Source organism: Melitaea cinxia, chromosome 3 (genome assembly GCF_905220565.1).
Source record: "Melitaea cinxia chromosome 3, ilMelCinx1.1, whole genome shotgun sequence".
NCBI classification, from domain to species: domain Eukaryota; kingdom Metazoa; phylum Arthropoda; class Insecta; order Lepidoptera; family Nymphalidae; genus Melitaea; species Melitaea cinxia.
Genome location: NC_059396.1, coordinates 2389506 through 2412438, shown reverse-complemented (window position 1 = coordinate 2412438; position 22933 = coordinate 2389506). Strand labels below are relative to the sequence as shown.

The 22933-nt window shown below is 33.6% G+C and overlaps 1 protein-coding gene and 2 non-coding genes across 3 annotated transcripts; all 3 read left to right on the top strand.

The window, feature by feature from the left end:
• The first annotated feature begins 809 nt into the window (after positions 1–809).
• LOC123669300 (adenylate kinase isoenzyme 1-like) lies at positions 810–22915 on the top strand. The gene is made up of 5 exons (XM_045602911.1): positions 810–916; positions 15497–15686; positions 20512–20660; positions 21047–21217; positions 22745–22915. Exons 1-5 carry the CDS (start codon positions 914–916, stop codon positions 22817–22819), a joined length of 588 nt encoding a protein of 195 aa, XP_045458867.1. The 5' UTR covers positions 810–913; the 3' UTR covers positions 22820–22915.
• On the top strand, positions 5481–5552 carry Trnai-aau. Its single transcript has one exon. It is a non-coding gene; the product is annotated as a tRNA-Ile (tRNA).
• Positions 6531–6602, top strand: Trnai-aau. The gene has a single exon. It is a non-coding gene; the product is annotated as a tRNA-Ile (tRNA).
• Positions 22916–22933: the final 18 nt, after the last annotated feature.

Sequence of the window (22933 nt, the reverse complement as noted above, 5' to 3'; positions counted from 1 at the left end):
TACAGAAGATCGACAGCTAAATAAGACCGTTTTCAAGCAGTATTGTGTTCCTGTTGGTGAGTAAGGCGACCAGAGCTCCTGGGGGGAATCAACCTTGCTGCTTTCAAGCAGGGTTGTGTTCTTGTGGTGAGTAAGGCGACCAGAGAATGGGAGGTTTGGGGGTAGGATCTGTAACGCGCTTGCGATGCTTCTGGCGTTGTAGGCGTCTATAAGCTACGGTAATCGCTTACCATCAGGTGAGCCGTAAGCTTTTTTGCCGACCTAGTTATATAGAATAAAAAAACTTAACTCAGTTATAGATCGTTTAGTATAAACATAACTTCTGTAATAAATTACTAATTAAAACTAACGAAATAATACTTAAATACCGGTATCTAATACGTCTCAGTTGCATTCCTGTTGCATTCCTTCCAATCACGGTCATTTAGTTTGTTTACGCCATTGACCTTTTAATTTTTCTGTAAGCAAACTTAAATTAATAATCGAAACAATGATATTATTCAAGGAGGTTTCACATAAAAATAAATAACCCGTATTTATTACAAACAAAGAAAAATTGATAAGAGAAAGCAACACTAATATAAATTTAGTACAGGTAGGTAACAAATTAAATTTATTTTAAAACTGTATTATCTTATCAATAAAGAACAAACCATATGGAATCCATAATTCAGTTTCAAAGGAGCTTTATAACGAAATACCTCTATCATTCCCTATAAAATAAAATATTCAGTATCTGTCAGAGTTCCCGCCACTTCAGCTGAAAGTTTCCCGCGCTGTCAGGTGACTCTGGCACAGTTTCCACGGCCTTGACCGAGCGATCAAACAACCGCAGTTGCCCCGCAGAGCTCGCGGCAGATAGACGTATTTTAGTTTATATTTACGCGTCCGTTTCGCGGTAGATTTAAAAAAAATGGTAAGTTATTTATATATTACTGCTTAAATGTTTATTAAACCTTTAAAGTAATGTAGTACATTCTGATAAACTTAGTTTGTATTTAGTGAAAAATGTCAGTTTAATCTGAAATAGGGAGATATTTAGGAATTTCCGGATTGTATAACGTTACGTCATGGGCATGATAATTATAGTCCCTGTTATTGTTTGAGATTTAAAAAAATAATGTTTGTGATCTCTTGAGAATGTTGCCAGGTTTTTAAATAAATTTAATGACCTAGGAATAGTTTATTGATTTCGAGTGCCTAGAAAATTGCGATGATATTTTTAACTAGCATTAGCTATTAGCTAGTAAAGTATTTTAGCTAAGCATTTGATAGTAATATTATTTTGATTGAGGAAATAAATTTTGCTCTATATATATTATTCACTGTTGATTCATGTTTTTAAATAAGTATTTTGCGACATCGTATTCGTCGACACGTATAAGTTTTAGTAAAAGGTGAATTTAACATTTAACTCCAGTCAAAAATTACATTCAAAAATTACACTCAATATAAAAACAAAGAAAGCAATAAAAACTGTACTATAATCACAGTTTTAATAAAATTTATCACAGATAACAAACCAATGATTACTCTAAATTATGTAAAAATTACGTTCCTTACGATTACATTGTGATAAAAAATATATTGAATACACGATAACAACCCATGTGTTTTTATGATTTTGTTATTATTATCATATATATATATATATATATATATATATATATATATATATATATATATATATATATATAACTAGCAAAGGTAAACTTTATTCATAAAAACTAGTACAACAAAAATAAATTATGTATGTTTTTATATAATATTTTCGATAAAATAAACCATAAAAATTTATAAATATCTAAAATACAATAGTCGCTTTTTATCAGCTGTAAGCTTTGAAACTGAACCTTTTTTTAGTAAATCTTTCACTACCAGAAAACTCCATTTTTCTGAAATAACGTAGTCTACTTTTATCTACGGCTTGCGAAACTCGACAGACTTTGTAAAATAATATATTATTAAAAATACACTCATGTTAAATTAATTATGTTAAAAGTCAAAAGTAAAAAAAATGTAAACGGCACCACATCGTAAGCAACTAAAACAATATGCAAGTTTCTGAATTAATTTAAGACAAAAGTTTACAATTTAGAAGTTTAGATTACAACAGACTGATAAATTAATACGGTAAAACACCAATTTCCCAAAAACAAACTTTAATATTCTACCTTCTCCGTAATTCCCTCTTTAGATTGATCTTTCCAGTACCTGAGCTTGTAATCGTGTCAAATTATGTGCGAAAAGTCAAAGATTAAAGTCAGAACGAACGAAGTATACGCTATTTGTGTTTAAATAGGGTTAAATTATGATGCGAATCTCAAGACTCATCCAAAAAGTTCGGTCTCGATCAAATTTAAATGGGACCACATGATCAGCACAAGCTTCAATTAAAAAAGAATCATCAATATACCCAGTAAAAATTATGAGGTAAGACACATACAAAAAAAAAAGAAAAAAAATACTTCTTCATATTTTCTCAACTTCTAAACCTTCCTTGGGTTACTTCTCTAGCCTCTTACTTTCTCTACCTTTCTTCTATATATACTACTAAAAACTAACTCATTGTTGTTCTCTTATTTAAACTTATTAGTTTTTTTACTTTTTATTTATATTCCTTGAAACAACTTTAATTTGACCTCGAAAGCTAGTTTGATTGGCTACAAAGTTTTGTCTTGAAGTGATATTATATTCAAACGCGTTGACTTCAATGTTGAATATATATAAGTGTACTAGCTGCCCGAACAGACTTCGTTCTGTCAAAAGTTAATAGTAAAAATTATAATTTTCCAGTTTTTTTTTTTTGACGTGACAACGTCTAATAAATCGATGAACGCTGCCTGCATGCACGAAAAAGGATGACTCATTGTCCCGTTACGCTCATGTTACGCTTGCGCCGCAACTATCTCTCTTCCACTCGTCATCGGATCTCAATTGATTTTAAGTCGTCGTAAGTTAGTTAAAAAAAAACATCGAAGCATCATATAGGATAACCCCCAATAGTGTATGAATCCTGCGTCGGAAGTACGAAAAAAAAAATTGGTTGTCTGTAAAGTTGATTTACGGACGATAGTTTAACGTGACAATGTCATAACAAAACATCTCCTCGGACGCATAGGCCAATCGAGTGATAGTATATGGAATATGGAATATACTATCACCGAGCGTAACGTGACAATGAGCGTAACGCAACGAGTCATCCTTTTTCGTGCATGCCGCCGGCGTTCATCGATTTATTAGACGTCGTCACGTCAAAAAAGTTATATTACATGTGCTTATTGCCTAATAAAATAAAATAAACTCCGTTTTTAACGCAGTGAAGAAAACTTTATAAAAAAAATGCTATTCAATAACATTCATAAAAAAATCGGTATTTTTGGCCGATTTCGGTTTTATTTCAGTAGTTTATTACCCTACGTCCTTAAAAACAAAAATACCAAATGTGAATTGACGCAAATTTTACACACATAAGCTTTATATAAACTCGTGTTCTCCAAAATAGTCCAGTCTCTGAACGTGCGAGCTTGCCAGCTGGCGTTGTGCTTGTAGCTTACCCGTGTGTTATTTTAACGTTGGCCTTTTTGTTTCTTAGCATTTTTAAAAAATACATTGAAATGTGGTTGTTTGTGTGAGATTCATTCGTATGTGTTATAAAAATATTATGATTTTTATTCAGAAATATTTTCTTTGATTTTTATTAAAGTTATTGAATTTTAATATCACTACCATTGCACGCGATCTTGTTTGCATATAAGTTAATTTATATAGCAGTCTTCTCAACTTTTAATATCCCATTAAACTTAAATATGAAATTCGCGAAAACATAAAAACGATTTATTTTAAAATATCAAGTGAAGTAGGACACAGCAGACAATATCTTGCACAAAATCTGAAACAGTACGACTGGGGAATTACATCGACCATACCTGTTAAGTAATACTGCTTTTTTTAATATATAGACTAGGGCTTGACTGCGATCTCACCTGATGGTAAGTGAAGTTGCAGCCTAAAGTGGTGCGCGCTTGCCTAGAATATGCCTATTCACTCTTGATTTAAAGATACCCAAGTTATAGTTAGTTGGAAAAACGGAAGCCGGTAGGGCATTCCAAATTTTATGGTGCGTATTAGGAACGAGGAAGAAAAGCGCTTAGTGCGAGATCGTGGGATTTCAACCACGTAGCGGTGTAGATTCATGCGATGCCTTGCGGTTCGGTGGTAGGCGAGTGGTAGGTGATGGCGGAACCAAATTGTATAGATCTTGAGCACACTTTCCAAAATATAACCTGTAAAGCACCGACAAATAGGCAACATTGCGCCGATCGAGACTTTGTAGTCTAGAGCAAACCAGCGATTCGTCACCGATGAGTCTTCTAGCGCGTCGATCCACAGAATCCAAAGCAGCAAGCTGGTACTTGGCAGAGCCATCCCAGAAATGGCTGCAGTATTCCATGCATGATCGAACTTGCTATTTTCAAGCAGGGTTGTGTTCTTGTGGTGAGTAAGGCGACCAGAGGATTCGAGGTTTGGGGGTAGGATCGGTAACGCGCTTGCGATGCTTCTGGTGTTGCATGCGTCTATAAGCCACGGTAATCACTTGCCATCAGGTGAGCCGTACGTTGATTTTTTAAGTATTACTTAACGCGATTTGGGGGAGAGGATAAAAATCTCTCAAGATGAGAACCTTTTTCGTTTACGTTTTACGGGGAAATACCTCGACTGTATTGTGCGTCAGTTTTATTTGTTCTCCAAAGTTAGTAACCCTTCTGTTTATGTATACATGTTATTATGGCATAACATAGAAACTACTAAGGGAACAATCTTTATTTTAAAAATTGTAGGCGGTCACCCGAAACCAAGTGCAATCCAAGCGACCGGTGGTATGGACGTTGGGATTTTATCATATGAGTTACGTGTAGTTGACTGTCCATTCATTTCTGAAATTGAAATTTAGGAGATGTTATAATAGTACTTCAACGACTTATTCGCTATTAACAATATATATCGTTCAAATATTCGGAAAAAATCAGTTTATGGTGAACTCGTCACTAATAGAAGTACACAGCGTTGACAGAAAATAAGTCGTATTATAATTTAAGTTGCAAATATCATTTATATTAATTCTATATGCTCTTAGGAAAGGCAAAAATGGAATTAAATATTTGAAAAAAATGATGCTTTTAGAAGCATGGAAGCACTCTACCGGCTTATTACACAAACCCGTAATACGATAAGACCATCCACAACACTACCTAGTATCGTTTATGTTTCGATAGATGTCACTTCGTAGTTCAGGACTTTATCAAAGCGATGTTAAAACATTCCATTGGATTTATTTTTGTGAGACATGATATTTTTTTCTCAAATTTTAAGCATTTTTTTTTTTGTGTATTAATATTTATTATCACTGCTTCAAAGTAAATAAATAATTTACAGTAATAAGTAATGAATAATTTCGCATAATCACGTACACAGCGACGGGTTCCGTGGTGTAATTGGTAGCACTCCGGACGAATAATCCGGCGATCCAAGTTCAAATCTTGGCGGGATCCTTATTGTTATTTTTTTCTGCAAATAATATTAATACCACGAAAGTTAATGTAAATAACATTAATATTATTATTTTAACCAATTTTAAGATTTGAAGAGGTTTTCAATTCGGCTATATTTTTTTACGTGTGTGTAACCATTTAACCATGCCATAACACCAGATTTGCAATGCAGGATCATAAATTTTGTATTAATCATATTATATATAAAAATAGTGACTACGTAGTTCAATATTTTTACAAAGCGATTTTAACATATTTCTGTGAGACATGAAGATTTTCAAATATTCGGAAAAAACAGTTTATGGTGAACTCGTCACTAATAGAAGTACACAGCGTTGACAGAAAAGAACTTTGTTCCATCGTTACATCAATAAACAGATTAACAAACAAATATCCAAAAACAAAGAAACGGCAAAAGCGTTTATAAAGAAAAACAGCTTAAATAGCAGCTGTACATCCCGTCAACGAGTATATTACAAAAGTATCAAATAAGAAGAAAAAAAAACTAAAATACACGTTGAACTTAAATAATGTCTGTTTATAAAGTGCTATAAAAACAACCGAAAGGTCGTATAATTGAGTCAAATTATAATTTAAGTTGCAAATATCATTTATATTAATTCTATGTGCTCTTAGGAAAGGCAAAAATGGAATTAAATGTTTGAAAAAATGATGCTTTTAGAAGCATGGAAGCACTCTACCGGCTTATTACACAAACCCGTAATACGATAAGACCATCCACAACACTACCTAGTATCGTTTATGTTTCGATAGATGTCACTTCGTAGTTCAGGACTTTAACAAAGCGATGTTAAAACATTCCATTGGATTTATTTTTGTGAGACATGATATTTTTTTCTCAAATTTTAAGCATTTTTTTTTTTGTGTATTAATATTTATTATCACTGCTTCAAAGTAAATAAATAATTTACAGTAATAAGTAATGAATAATTTCGCATAATCACGTACACAGCGACGGGTTCCGTGGTGTAATTGGTAGCACTCCGGACGAATAATCCGGCGATCCAAGTTCAAATCTTGGCGGGATCCTTATTGTTATTTTTTTCTGCAAATAATATTAATACCACGAAAGTTAATGTAAATAACATTAATATTATTATTTTAACCAATTTTAAGATTTGAAGAGGTTTTCAATTCGGCTATATTTTTTTACGTGTGTGTAACCATTTAACCATGCCATAACACAAGATTTGCAATGCAGGATCATAAATTTTGTATTAATCATATTATATATAAAAATAGTGACTACGTAGTTCAGTATTTTAACAAAGCGATTTTAACGTATTTCTGTGAGACATGAAGATTTTCTTTATTTTAAACATTAGTTTTGTTTATTAATATCTATTAACACTACTTCAAAGTAAATAAATAATTTACAGTAATAAGTAATGAACAATTTCGCACAATCATGTACACAGCGACGGGTTCCGTGGTGTAATTAGTATCACTCATGTTTAGCATAGTTGGCAACCATGGGTATTGTTTTGTTACAGCTATTCCACACACAACCACAAGCAATTTGTCAAACATAATATAAGAATAATTATACCAGTATAACCGCACACATGTAACCTCTACATAGTTAAATGAAAACCAGTAACTTCGATGAGAATCATCTGAAGTGTAAATATTTATATGTGATTGTGCTTCTAATCGCCACATGGCTGCAGATAGAGAACCATAACTTGAAGACACCCATACATAAGCAGGTAATATAAAATATATTCAACAATAGAATAGAAATACGAAACTAATTCTGAATGTTATCATGGCTAAGTCAATCGATTTGAATGAGTGTGGTTAACCAAGTTTCATGATGATCGGTTAAGTAGTTTTCGTGTGAAAGCGTAACAAACAAACTTACATTCACATTTATAATATTACCAGCTGACCCCGCAAACGTTGTTTTGCCATATATCTTATTAACCCCCTTATTTCCCCTCCCCCTACGACTTAGGGGTATGAAAAATAAATCTTGGCCGATTCTCAGACCTACCCTATACGCACACAAAATTTCATAAAAATCCATCCGTTTCGGAGGAGTATGGTAACTAACATCGTGATACGAGAATTTTATATATAAGATTAGGGATAAAATGTGATAAAAGTAATTATTGACATATCTTAATATATATAAATCTCGTGTCACAATGTTTGTCCGCGATGAACTCTTAAACTACTTAACCGATTTTAATCAAATTTGCACACCGAGTGCAGTTTGATCCAACTTGAAAGATAGGGTATATTTTGTTTTGATATATGTAATTATTATATTTAAGAAAAAAAATAAGACGATACGAAGTTTGCCAGGTCAGCTAGTTTACTTATAAAAAGTAAATAAGGAGTTTCTTGTCCGTTTCTCTTCAAAATCTACATTTCGAACCGGTGGTAGCTTCAAGATAAACTACAATATTGGCTTTTAACAAATTAATAGAATTATATAACTACTTATATAAAACAATATTATTATATAATTGTATAATGACGATTCAAAAGTGTCTTTGAAGCATATTTGAATCAAAGGATATATCTTTTGAGATAGATTTTCTTATAGAGAGTATTTTTATTACAAAGAGATTAATAGATAAAGCGTATTATACGGTGTAGGATTACGTAGTTGATAAAAATGTGTGTGTGTGTGTGGATTTAGTGACGCTGTATTTCATGCAAGATATTCCTATTTTTGTACTTAGTACAACACAGTTTATATATTATTCGCAAAAGAGTAACTGCGGAGTTTCTTGCCGATTCCTGTCTGCAGAATCTACATTCCGAATCGGTGGTAGCTTTACTTTTACAATAATTGTGTTTGCTCGCAAACGAAAAAAAAAACCGACTTCACTTCGAGCTATATCTAATAATGCGTTTTTACTTGACGCTTTTTTCGTCGACCTACGTTGTATTATACCACATAACTTTCTACTGGATATACCGATCTTAATAATTCTTTTTTTGTTGGAAAGGAGATATCCCGAGTTTAGTACCATGATAAGGAAACCAGGATCTGATGATGGGATCCCAGAGAAATTGATGGAAATTCTTGAAAATCCGCAATAACTTTTTACTGAGTGTACCGATTTTGATAATTCTTTTTTTTTTTTTTTGTTGGAAAAGGAATATCCCTGGTTTGGTACCAGGATAATAAAACCAGAATCTGATGATGGGATCCTAGAGAAATCGAGGGAACTTCTTGAAAATCCGCAATAACTTTTACTGGGTGTACCGATTTTAATAATTTTTAATTTAATCGAAAGCTGATGTTTGTCATATGGTCACATATAAATTTTATTGAGATCTGATAACTACTTTTTGAGTAATCTTTGATAACGCGCAGTTACTTGACTATTTTTTCGTCGATCTACGTTGTATTACTCGTCGATGTAATTGAAGTCGGTTTTTTTTTTCGTTTGCGAGCAAACACAATTATTCATGACGATATTTGTATAGGTCTGACAAATAATTGTTTAGGTCTTAAATATGTTTGTTTAGGCGTGGACATTTGTGTTTGTCCCCGGAGCCCATAGAATTTTCTCATCAGGTAAGTGCTTCTTAAGTGGAATAAAGGGATAATGAGAGAGTTAGGGATACGTAAATAACTGTTTCTATGATACTTATGTCAATTACTTTATGTATGCCTATAGGTGTCCACTTTATGTCAACTTTAGTTAACACGTTCATTGCTGGAATTTAGCTTCATACAAAAAATATATATATTTGATTTTGCGATGCCAGTTACTGTTTTTTTATTTTTTTAAATGTGCACCTATATAAATAAAAAAGTAAAAACAATGTTACAGGGCATATAGTATACATATAAGTTATTACAAGTACCCACACGGAGTCGTCGGCAGAGGATTTTTCCACTGAGGCTTAGAAACGTAACGGCTAGACATTTAGCGATTCCGGCAATCAACCTGTTAAAATGTATACAAGTAATTGAAATACGATACGAAAAAATAATCTTTTAGTAGAATAGGTTCGATTCCAAAAAGTCTTTAAAATGTCAAAATATGATCACTTAGACGATTGTAACACTTCGTTTTCCTCGTTTCCTCAATGATGAGGATCGCGACCACCAATGATATGTCTCCATTGAAGGCGATCGTAAGCATGTGTTGCACGTGTCACGTGTCGTGCACGTTGTCTTCGCCAACACCACATTTCCATTGCATGCATTGATCTTGCTGCAATCGCGACTTCTGAGGCACCAAGTTTCCGAGCCATACAAGAATATTGAGAACACAAGAGCTCGGACCAGACGGACTTTGGTTTTGCGATGGATACCACGATGTTTCCATATCTTTTTTAAGTTGGTCATTGCACTTTTAGCAATTCCAGCACGTCGGCGAATCACTTCAGTGCAGCTACCCACATTATTTATCAACGACCCAAGATAGACAAACTCATTGATTTTTTCATACGTATTAAGTGCATTCGAGTGAAGTAGAATTTGAGCTCTATCTACAACCATAATCTTGGTCTTTGTATGGTTAATTTTAAGACCAAACTTGGCATTTTCAACTTCAATTTTCTTAAGTAGAACTGTCATCTCCTCTTCATCCGAAGCTAGTAAAATTGAAACACGCTGAAAAACAATTACGTTATGATTAAAAGGCGCGAGATTCGCTTCACAAAGGTAATATAGTAAATACATTATGCTACATAATTTTCCACTACTATGTATTCTATTATTTATAGCCAGCTCTTATCAGTGTTGGTGATGATTAGTTTGGCACACACTACACGGCAAGTTTCACCAGTTGTGCTTAACGCTATTTGACGGATGACATTGACAGTATCCAACAGTAAAAGGTTTTTGATTCAGTACTCCTTTTTACCACTGAACTCTGTTATATTTATGAGATGTTTCTCTTTGCATGTGTTAATCTTAAAGTTTTAGTTTATTGATTGAGACGAAACCGGTCCTACTGGCCTATTCAACGTTATCCACAATTGGTGAAATAGACCCTAAATATATATATATATAAAAGAACGTTTGTCTGTATGTCCTTTATAGAATCGTAAGCTATGCATTTGATCAGCAAAGTCTTCAGCAAAGTGTTGTGCATGAGCCCACAAAGGTTTCTTAGTTGGTAGTTTGGTACAACCAAAAAAATAGCGTAGCACCGCGCGCAGAGTACAGTTAGTTTTTTTAATAAAACGAATAAGTACATACACGGCGATTTTGAGTACCTATATTTTAGTATATTAAATATGTTCCGTATAGTTTTAATAATATATGAGCATAATGTATAAGTACAAAAATTTAAATATGTGTATTTATTTCGGTGTACATTACTAATAAATAAATAAAAATAAAATAGAAAATGCACTTAGTTCCAAGAAGTATGGACGTAAGAATTTTTTTGTACACTTTAAATTATTAAAATTATAAGTATAAAACGCTTTAGAATATTATGGCATAAAACAACACCTAACAATCATAATAACAATCTTTGCCAATTTGTATTCTTACAAAACAATACCGTTACAGTAAATAGATGTGACTTAATAGTCATTCTGTATAGTTTACGGCCGTGACAATATTTTCAAAAGTTAAAAATAGTATACAAAAAATCAGGAAATACTGAAATAGGTACACGAAACAACAAAAACATTGCTACAGTTACGAATTGAGGACATTTGTAATTTATTTTTATTCCCTTGAACTAAATAAAAATAATGAAAGTAAAAATAAAAAGAGTCAAAAATATTATTTTGAATATATTAACAAAAGATAAAAAAATTAGTGTATGGCTACGTAAATTTTGCCGCACACATTTTTGTTAAAACGTCAAAATTGATCGACATGGCGGAAAAAACTACACATTCTGAAGACCGTTAAAAATTGAGATTGAAGGCTGACTATTTAGTCACATACTTATTTTACATTTTACTTTTAAGTATTAAGATACGAATACACAAAATAATGGTTAGCCGATGAGAGATGCATGAAACACGCATTTTATACACACGTTGGTCTTGATAATACATTCATAGTATTAAATAAACCAGCGGTGGTCGAAATTCGACCATAATTAATACAAATTATAAGTTTTGTCACAGACTTATCATTACAGCCTATACAGTCCACTGCTGGACATAGACCTCCACGAGTTTACGCCAAAAATAACGTGAACTCATGTGTTTTGCCCATAGTCACCACGCTGGGCAGGCGGGTTGGTGACCGCAGTACTGGCTTTGTCGCACCGAAGACGCTGCTGCCCGTCTTCGGCCTGTGTATTTCAAAGCCAGCAGTTGGATGGTTATCCCGCCATCGGTCGGCTTCTTAAGTTCCAAGATGGTTGTGGAACCTTGTTATCCCTTAGTCGCCTCTTACGACACCCACGGGAAGAGAGGGGGTGGCTAAATTCTTTAGTGCCGTAGCCACACAGCACAGTCACAGACTTATACCGCTATAATAATAAATGGTAGTGTGTGTAATGTTTTTTTTTTATGTATTTATTATGCAAAAGTTAAAAAAATAATAGCACTCTGCACTCCTTCTCTATAAAAACTATAAATGTGCGAAATTTCATACTCCGTCTGCGCAATTTTCGTAAAAAGGGGCACAAAGTTTTTGCTTTACGTATAATATATAATATATGTATGTATAGATAAATAAAGTTTCAATAGAAATTTTCAATAAAGATATGCATATAATACATTTCGTAATTTATTATATAATATTATTATATTTTCTCTACTTAATAACTATCTATTATAAACGAAAAAATTTAATTTTAAATATAACGAATGATATACGAAATGATTTATTTAAAAAATTATATTTAAATTATAAATTATTTAAGAGTCAAAGTAAGTAATCATATAATACACTCAAATTTTGAATCAAAATCTTTTTTGTATTTTATAAAAAAGACTACTCTCTTATTTATCGTTGAAAATTCATAATAATAGCTTAACTGCTCCTAAGGGTTACGACTGTATACTGATATTTTAGTGGCCATAAACAAAATTGCCCAACGCAATTACGAGTACTTTTTACTAAGTTTTTAAGTTTTTTGTGACTAGGTACCTCGTTTCACTAAACAAATTCAGCTTTATTATCATTTCCGTTTTTCTATAAAAAAGGAAAAATGCTCAGAGGCTGCAATTATTTTAGGAGCCTTAAAACCAGCCAAAGCTGTTTACTAGTAAAACTACAATTAAGTCAAAGCTAAGAAAATATGAGGAAATACTAATATTAGAACTATATTTTTACTGTCTACAAAAAATTTAAAAAATCTGTATATGCAAGTTGCTTGAATTGTATCCTGTATTGATCTGTATTGATCTTGTATAGATAACTATGATACATGTTACAAGTTTTACTAATGAATCATTAGAAAAACTTGTAGAGTTTGTAGTAATTAGGCAATAAAGTATATCTAAACAATAAACAACAGTAATAATATCTATCAACGGACAGGCGGTCAGTATCAATGGCTGTCACCAAAATAGACAACCTCAGTGTTGTAGCAATGTTACGAGAACTTGACGATTGTTCTAAATATGTAACATCGCTAGAGGTATCACGTGTTTCACCTTCGTTAAGATCAAATGGTTATTAGATTGGAGAGTATTTTGATTTTATTATTTTTTAATAGGCAAAATTTAATATATTTAGGTACGACAATTGAATATATGTCGAATTTTTTACTGCCTTATTTTTCTTTGTTTTATCGTCTTTTTTAATTATCTTTTACGCAAACCTTGTAATTAATGAATTATTAAACAAACAAAACAAATCTGATTTGGTTCAGTTGCTCGGAGGTTGTTCGCGTTTTTACATTTAACAAACAAACTATTGTAAGTACAAATAATTTTTGAAATAGGACTATAGCAATGCTGGTGTCTATCAATTTCTAAATAAATTTGGAAACATTATTTAGCTAAACCCGCGTTCAATTCAAGCGCTGATATTTAGGATATTATTTTATTGAAGATCTTTAGGATATTATTTTATTGAAGATCCTTTACAGCTATTTTCATCATTACAGCCTATATAGTCCACTGCTGGACATAGGCCTCCACAAGTTTACGCCAAAAATAACGTGAACTCATGTGTTTTGCCCATAGTCACCACGCTGGGCAGGCGGGTTGGTGACCGCAGGGCTGGCTTTGTCGCACCGAAGACGCTATTTTAACCATTAATAAATGTCTTCAATTAGATACTCAAAAATAGCTAAATAGTATTTCTAATGTTCACGCGAATTTCACTCATTATAACGACACAACTTTTCCAGATTTTATCGCGGTTTATTAAGTTTTTTAGACGCCCGACGTTTCGTATACTTTACAGCAACCAATGGTCACGGAGCTTAGTCCTAATAAACCGCAATAAAATCCGAAAAACATAGTTTTTTCATTATAAATTGTATTTTTTTGTGTATAATTGAATTAAAAAAAATGGCATTACCTTGAGCTACTAAATTCTTCTTACTTCGGTACACTAAATTTGCAAAATTCATATAGTTATTAATTATCATTTCCGTGTTATAATTTTCATCGAATCGGTTTAAACGATTTTGATACTTGGAGTTTAAATATTTTATCGTTTCAACCTTAGTCTTATTTAGACGACCTTTCGCTAAATGAGAAAGGAGGTTAGGGATATTTACAGATATGTAATCGTCAAACTTCATATTCTCATAGATTTGAACCTATGTTTATGTATGCATTACACTAGCGTAGATGATTTACTCACCTTCGATTTTGATACTTATCAGGTTACGTTTATGAATTTTATCGTAATGTTAATAAAGCAAAAACATTTCTTTTAAACCTTTTTTCTCGTCTATTTCTAACTGAAATAATTAAATGTGTGTCTCTTAACCATGCCCCGGAAATCGTGGTACATGTATCCTACCAGCAGTAACGTTGTTGTATAAGAGACCTTATCTCATTAGTAGAACGCTTTTAAGCTGATTCAGTCACAGTTCCGATTCAGAATCATGTTCTATGTATTTGCCTAAGAATTTTGATTAATTGACAAAAGTGGTAGCTTACAGCTCAAAATGATCCCAATAAAGTCGAAAGCGTAAATTCACAGGTCATTGGTCGGTATTCCTTAAAAGATAGAATATAATTTTCAGAATGTAAAATATAACTTTTTAACTGCCATATTTTATGTATTAATGTATCGTAATCTATACAGCCACCACGTCATAACATCTCAAGATTTTTAAAACAAATATAAATTATAATATGGAAGATCAGTTTTGTAATCTATATGTTGAGAATATTAAGAGACATCAATGTCGATGAAATGCAAGGCTCGTAAGAATATGGTAACGTTTAAAATTTATCAGTATGTATTTATGTAGGTAATACTTTCGCGTTGATTTTTAGGCTTTACAGATCATTTGATGTTAGCCATTACATTTACGTTACCATTTTCATTCGGAGCTTAATTAGATAATATTAGGTCTACAGAATACAATCTCACTCGAAAAAGAAAAGAAGATTATAAAAATGTATGGTTATGTATACGTCTTATTTTAAGATTTATTTTTTCTAAAGTAATCCGCCACTATTTAATATTGAAATATCACCAAGATATACAAACGTAACTCTAGGGACGATGGTCAAAAAATAAGGTGACCGATCACAAATAGATTAAACAATCAACATACGAACAATGGACAATAATTCGAGCCCTTGACGTAAAACCATCTTCGTATCAACACCCCGCTCTATTGACTGACTCGTTTTTTAATATTTTAGTACATAGACAATCAATCACGATAATAACAATATTTAATAGATATTTTTTAGTTACAAGTTCAATGTATGCAGATCTTAAGTCATATAATGTGTAAATACCTTCATTTTGTGAGTAGATACAGCTAAAATTCTAAAATTCTCATCAAGGTTTCAACATGTTTAGATACCAGTCATAACATAGTTTATAATTATAGGCACCAATTGATCCAAGCAAGACACCAATCGTCTGGGTTCTGGGGGGGCCTGGGTCGGGCAAGGGTACGCAATGCGAGAAGATCATCGCGAAGTACGGGTTCACTCACCTCTCGACCGGCGACCTGCTTCGTGCCGAGGTAAAGAGTGGTTCCGAGAGAGCGAAGACCCTCACAGCCATCATGGAACGGGGTAAGAAGTTGAAGAAAGGTCTATAGATAGGGAAATAACTTCCTGTATAAAACATTTAGTTACAGAATAGCGGCAAGATATAATTGTAGTATTACGACTTACTTACGAATATTTTTTTGGACATGGTATAAGATTAAAAGTAATTTTATCAATATAAAACTGAAGTTATTTACAAAAATTAGGAGTTTTCAGTGTCTAAACTTAGCAGTCTTCTAGTCAAAACACCTAAATGGTCTTGTTTTATCTTTATATATATATTTCTTGTGTGCGTGTGTATGTCACTGAACTCCTCCTAGACGGCTGGACCAATTTTGATGAAATGTTTTGTGTGAGTTCAAGGGGATTCGAGGATGGCTTAGATTCACAATTTGGTCCACTGGAAAATGTTTATTTAACTAATTTTTCATGTATAAGTAGTTGTTAATTTTGGAATGTTTTACATTGGGTCCGGTAGACTGCGCTACCATCGCAGCATCAAATATTAAATATTATTCTATTTTAATTTCAGTTTGTCCCGACAGTTGGTGCTGCGGTCAAATTGAGAAAAATATTTGAAATTTTGAGCTATGGCAAAACAACGTTTGCGGGGTCAGCTAGCAAATATATATATTTACCCCGCACTATATGACCCCGCAAACGTGGTATTACCATATGTTACTAAGCCCTTAATCCCCCCCGCCTTATAACTTAGGGCTATGAAAAATAGATGTTGACCGATTCTCAGAGCTTCCCGATATGCACACAAAATTTAATAAAAATCGGTCCAGCTGTTTCAGAGGAATTTGTTAACTAACATTGTGATACGAGAATTTTATATATACATATATATATAATAATAATAATAATAATAAAGCCTTTTTTATTTCCATGCACATTACATTAGGTTCAAGTAAAAAAATAATAATAAAAAGACAAAAAGGTGTGTTTAGGGCATGGCTCCTCTCTGGATATAGGCCTCCTCCAACTGTTTCCATATTTTACGATTGGCCGCCTTCGTCATCCAATCTTCACCGGCTATGTTTTTAATTTCATCGACCCATCGATCTTTAGGTCTTCCTCTGTTCCTTTTTCCACTGGGTCCCTTCCATTTAGTGACTCGTTTAGTCCATCTCTTGTCTGTACTACGGGCGATGTGGCCAGCCCATCTCCATTTGAGCTGTTGTGCGTGACATTCTGCGTTTATTAATTTTGTTTTCTTACGAATATCTTCGCTCTTGATTCTATCGCTAAGCTTAATTCCTAGCATACTTCTTTCTATAGCACGCTGACATGAACGAATTTTATGTTTAGTTCTCTCATGGAAAACCCAAGTCTGTGCTCCATATGACAGACATGGTAACAGACAGGAATCTACAACTTTCTTTTTCAGTTTTAATGGAAGTTTTGATTTTAGGATTTCTTTGAAGCTCCAGTATTTCCTCCAAGTTATGTTGATACGACGCTCTATTTCGTCTTCATGTCGCGATTTCTTGAATGAGATTTGTTTCCCAAGGTACACATAACTGTCCACATACTCTATCGGTGTTCCATTTACTATTATAGCCTTTTGTGTACTATTTGTAGAGACTTTAGTTTTGGATGTGTTTAAATGTAAACCTATTTTTTTGCTGGCGTTGTTTAGTTCACAAATCATTGTTTCCAATTGTCTTGATGTTCTTGCAAAGAGAATGATGTCATCTGCAAATCGTAGGTTGCTTATGTACTCTACATCTATTTTTATTCCTTTGGTTTTCCAATCTAAGTTTTGCATTATATCTTGTAGCACGGCTATAAATATTTTCGGTGATAAAGGATCTCCTTGTTTCACTCCTCGCCTTATATAGATTTTTGGTCCAATTTTATCTAATTTTACCCTACTTGTGCTGTTCTTGTATATGTTTCTGATGATGTTAATATAAATATTTGAAACGCCTTGGTTTGAGAGTGCTTGCCATATGCTCTTGTGTGAGATTGAATCAAAAGCCTTCGCGTAATCTATATAAGCTATGTATATAGGTTGGTTAAACTCTTGATGTTTTTCCACTATTTGGTCTAATGTGTGGATGTGGTCCATGGTAGAGTAACCCGGGCGAAAGCCGGCCTGTTCCACTGGTTGGTGCTTCTCTATGCTGGTCGCTATTCTTTTTTCTAGACACATGGCAAATAATTTGTATATTGTTGGTAGCAGGCTGATAGGGCGATAGTTATTAATGTCTGAGGGATCACCTTTTTTGTAGAGCAGAATTATTCTTGATTCTCCCCATTTCTCTGGAATTTCTTGTATTTCTAGTATTTTATTAAACAATGTTGTGACAGGTCCTATTAGAATGTTTTTTCCTATTTTTAGGGCTTCATTAGGGATGTTATCGGGTCCTGGGCTCTTCTCTGTCCTTAATTTATCTATACTTTTCAGGATTTCTGTAACATCAAAAGGTGTAACGGGTGGTTCTGCTTGTTTTTCTGTTTTTTCGTAAGTATTTTTTTTGCTCTGTTCGTCCTGGTAGAGATTTTGGTAAAAGTTTGAAGCAATGTTTATTATCTCTTTTCGTGTTTGAAGTTTATCTGTTGTATTCTGTGTTTTCAGTGTTGGTATCCATCTTTTTTCTGCGTTTAGTTGTTTGTATGCTTTCTTCTGGCTTCCAGTAGTAAGCAGGTTGTTTTCAATAATTCCTATCCTGTATTTTTCGTAGTCTTTTCTTAACATTTTATTTGTACTTTTATATAGGTCTGTAAGTTCCTCTTTTTCCTCTTTGTTTTTGCATGGTTTTGATTGCAGTGCAGAGCGTCTTTTAAGTTGTTGTTTAGTTTCTTCAGTTAAGATATCTTTCTTGGTTTTCTTTAAGGTAGCAGAGGTTAGACTCTGTTTAATGGCCGACTCTATTTTGAGATAAAATGTCTCTATATTGTCGCTATCTTCCCACTGGATTTGATGTGTTTTTTCTTGTAGAGTTCTTATATATGCTTGTTGATTTTTCTCGTAAGTTAAATCCGTATGATCTTCACTAAAGTGTGTTCTGCTTCGCCTCGGTTTTCCCAATCGAACTGTGCTTCTGAGTAGTCTGTGATCAGTAGGAAAAATATCATTTTTTAAAATCTCCATGTTTGAGAATAATTTAGGGCAATTGCTCATAATGTAATCAATTTGGTTTTTATATTGCTTGTCTGGTGAAGTCCAAGTCCATAGGTTTTTAAGGTTTTTCTTAAATGTTGTATTTATTATGGTGAATTTGTTAGCTAATGCATATTTGAGTAGTTTATCTCCTCTAGTGTTTCTTATTCCGTAGCAGTATGGCCCCATAATTGTATATTCTAATGGTTTTCTTTGTCCTATTTTTGAATTAAAATCTCCCATTAGTATAATTTTTCCTTTTGAAAGTTTTTGAGCCGCTTCGATTTGGTCGTAGAAATTTTCTATTTCCTCTTCAGGTGCTTCTAAGGTTGGCGCATACACTTGTATTATCGATATTTTTATTGGGTTGAACTTCATGTTTAGAAGGCACACTCTCTCTGATAAGCCCACGTAGTTTTCTATATTGTTTTTATATTCCTTTTTTATTAAGAATCCTACACCATGTTGTCCTTGGGTCTCTCCTGTATAGCAGAAAATATGGTTTTCATCCTCTATAATTTCATTTCCTTTTCTTCTAACTTTTGACAGTCCTAAAATATCGTATTTTTTATTTGATAATGAATGTTTTAATAATATCATTCTTTGCGGTGATAACAATGATTTAACATTGTATGTGCATATGTAGAGTTGATGGTTAGTTGGAGGGTTGCAGTCGTATTCTCCCGCGGTGACTGGCCGTGTTGGGAGATGAAGAGGGGCCTGTTTTGATTGCTATTGTTTATTTTTTAAATCTCGAGGGTATGCGGTGTTTTCTTCGGAGTTATATTGCAAAATTGGTTTTTTTAATAATAAGTAACTATCTATATTGTTGTTTTTGTTTATGTTCGATAATTGCTTTTTCTTTTTGTTTTTGGATTTTGGTGTCGTCGTTTCTGGTGACTCTGAAAGAGCTCTTTTCTTGTTATCTAGGGTTTGATTTTCAGTTTGTTGGTTTCTATTTTTGAGTATAACAATTTTATCATATTTTATTATCGCCAGTCGACCCTGTTCTCTTTCTTTGTTGACTTCTTTTTGGAGCTCCTTTCGTTTGCTGAGTATTTCAGGGGGGAAATCTTCTTTGATGTAATAGGGCGTGGATTGTTCGAACTTTTTCTTATTCTGTAGTATTTTTATTTTAAGCCCCATTGTTGTAAATGTTATCACAATAGGCCTTACTTTTTCGCCTTTTTTTCCAAGCCTTCTTACGCACTCAATACTGTTGCTGTCACATTTAATATTGTGTATGCTATTCAATATGTCTAATACTTTTTTCTCTAGATTCATACATATATATATGCTTGTATTAATTCTATAGGTATAATTTTATCGTATAACTAGCTGACCCGGCAATCGTTGTCTTGCCGCTAAACGCTATTAAAAATAGGGGTTGATGGTAGAGGGTTGAAAATTTAGGGTTGTATGTATTTTTTAATGTTGTATCATAAAAAAATAGAAATTAAAAATTTTGTCTAAAAAATAAAAAAAAAATAATTAAAGGGGTGGACTACCCCTAACATTTAGGGGGATGAAAAATAGATGTTGGCCGATTCTCATAGATACCGGATAAGCACAAAAAAATTCATCAAAATCGGTCAAGCCCTTTCGGAGGAGTATGGCAACGAAAACTGTGACACGAGAATTTTATATATTAGATATAGAGTATTTTAATAAATTAAAAAAAAAAATCGATAAATTTCGTTAGAGCAACAATAACTAATCATTGATCGTAACTTGCAGGTGAGCTGGTCCCCAACGATATTGTTCTGGACCTGCTGAAAGAGGCGATGTTGGCGAAGGCTGGTGAAGCGAAGGGCTTCTTGATCGACGGCTACCCCCGCGAAAAGTCACAAGGAATCGCCTTTGAACAAACCATTGCGCCAGTTTCTGTTAGTATATGTATAGCCTATAAGCGAAATAAATATTTTGAAAATTATTTCGAAATTGCGAAAGCATCGTCATTTCATTTTCTATTTAGTAAAGACTATTTTGGCTTCTAAAAATTATCATAGATAATATCAAATTATATGATTTCTTCGTAAAATTAAAAAAAAATATATATATAATTAGCTAAATTCGTTAGTCTATGCTGCAGGATCACAATATAAGATCTCCTATCTACATTTTTCTTTGGTTGCTACTATTTAATTATTTTAAGGTTAAGGTGCTTCCCCAGTTGGGCAGCTCCATATTTTGAGCACGATATTTCCTGCTGTACCTCACTTCAATAAGAAGTTGTTATTATAATGATTACCAAATCCAATTACGTGTTTAGGTGATAATCTACTTCGAAGCGTCATCAGAGACGTTGACCAAGAGGCTGCTCGGGCGCGCGGCGAACTCGGGGCGCGCCGACGACAACGAGGACACCATCAAACTGCGCCTCAAGACCTTCCTCGAGAACAACGACCAGGTGCTCGCGCAGTACCCCGACAAGCTCAAGAGGGTAAGTCTCTTACACGTGTGAAACTTTGTTCGAGAACAACGACCAATTGTTCGCGCAGTACTCCGTCAGGCTCATGAGAGTAAGAGCTGCTTACAAGTCTACTCGTTTATAAGTGTATACTTTGTTTAGTAGGTTATGCAACAATTTAATGTTTCGATCAGCTTGGACGGCTTCGGTAATGGCGCATTTCATCCACCAATATTCATGCATTTATGGATACTTGTCCACTTTTTTTAACACGTTTTTAAACCTCACGCTTCGCTTCAGCCTATTGAAGTCCACTGCTGGATATACGCCACCCCAAGTTCACGCCAAGCATCCCTGTTTTGCCGCAACCCTCACTCACTCCGCAAACCTTTTGGAGGACCTGATCTTACGTAGATTATCAGTAGATCTTACTTTTTTATACAACTGGGTCGGCAAACAAGCGTACGGCTCATCTGATAGTAAGCGATTACCGTAGCCTGCGACATCAGAAGCCTCGCAAGCGCATTACCGACCCTATCTCCAATCCCTGTCAGGAGCTCTGATCACCGTACTCACCAACAGGAACATAACACTGCTTGAAAACAGTATTATTTAGCTGTGATCTTCTGTAAACTCGAGATACTTCCACCAGTAGGGCCATGGGGGCCAGGGGGCAGGGCCACCATATTTTGAGCAGAAAATTTCCTGCTGTGCCCTACCTCAGTTGAAGGCTCGTAGGTTGAAACTATAATACAAAATTAATTTTTATCCGTAGACTGAGTATACCCAAAAAGGACAAAATTCGAAGTTCGCAACGTCTAAAGTTTGTCACTTTCCTAATAAGATAATGTAATGTAAGATCATAACAACGCCCGCTGGAGTTATCTGACAATTAATCTCCCATTTACCTAAATGTAACGTTTGGATTTGCCAGAAAATCTTCGTTTAGAACTTTGTGTGGAATGAAATAAGGTGCTTTATACGACGAACGCATAACTGCCCAACCTTTAACGTTTAAGGTGACCTAGATTTGACACGCCTTCGTTTTCCTGAAAGGGTAATTCTAACGTTTGTTTTGAGGGTCGTGTATTGCTTGAATAAATCTGGCTAAGGACACGTAATATGAAAATAGAGTGACATATTGTTTTCTAATGTTTACGGGAATTTCACTCAATTTAATGAAACAACACGATCACGGAGGGATCAAGTTGCTGTACAGTATCGCGATAAAATCCGAAAAAGTTGTTTCATTATAATAGAACGACATACATCTTTAATGTTAGTTTTGCCTAAGTTTTGAAATGTTACAATTTATAAAATGACGATTCAATAATGTTTTAAAGCATATTTAGTTTACATAAGCCGTTTTTGATTTTGTTAAATTTTTAGTGCATTATTTGTTCAATGTTTATAATGTACATTAAAAATTTCCGATCTGTAAATAGTAACTTGTAATTCTTTATTATTATTTTTATTCTTATTTTTTTTAGGCAATGATTTTCTCTCTCGAATGAGATTATAGTATATTGGTATATTTCTTTTCATTAAATTTTTTTTCAGATAAATGCCGAAGACACCGTCGACTCGATATTCAACCAAGTCACTCAGATCCTGGACCCGCTGGTCGCTGCTTAAGATGACTCTTTGTTAAATGTATATAATGTATTAATTAATTCTACGGCCTGTTAACTGATTATATTTTTATTTCGTTTAATAAAAAACATATTTTTATGATAGTTGTTTTTCTTA

Coding starts and splice junctions, on each gene's coding strand:
- LOC123669300 (XM_045602911.1), top strand. Junction 15,687..20,511: donor CACAGCCATCATGGAACGGG/GTAAGAAGTTGA, acceptor CGTAACTTGCAG/GTGAGCTGGTCCCCAACGAT. Junction 21,218..22,744: donor ACCCCGACAAGCTCAAGAGG/GTAAGTCTCTTA, acceptor ATTTTTTTTCAG/ATAAATGCCGAAGACACCGT.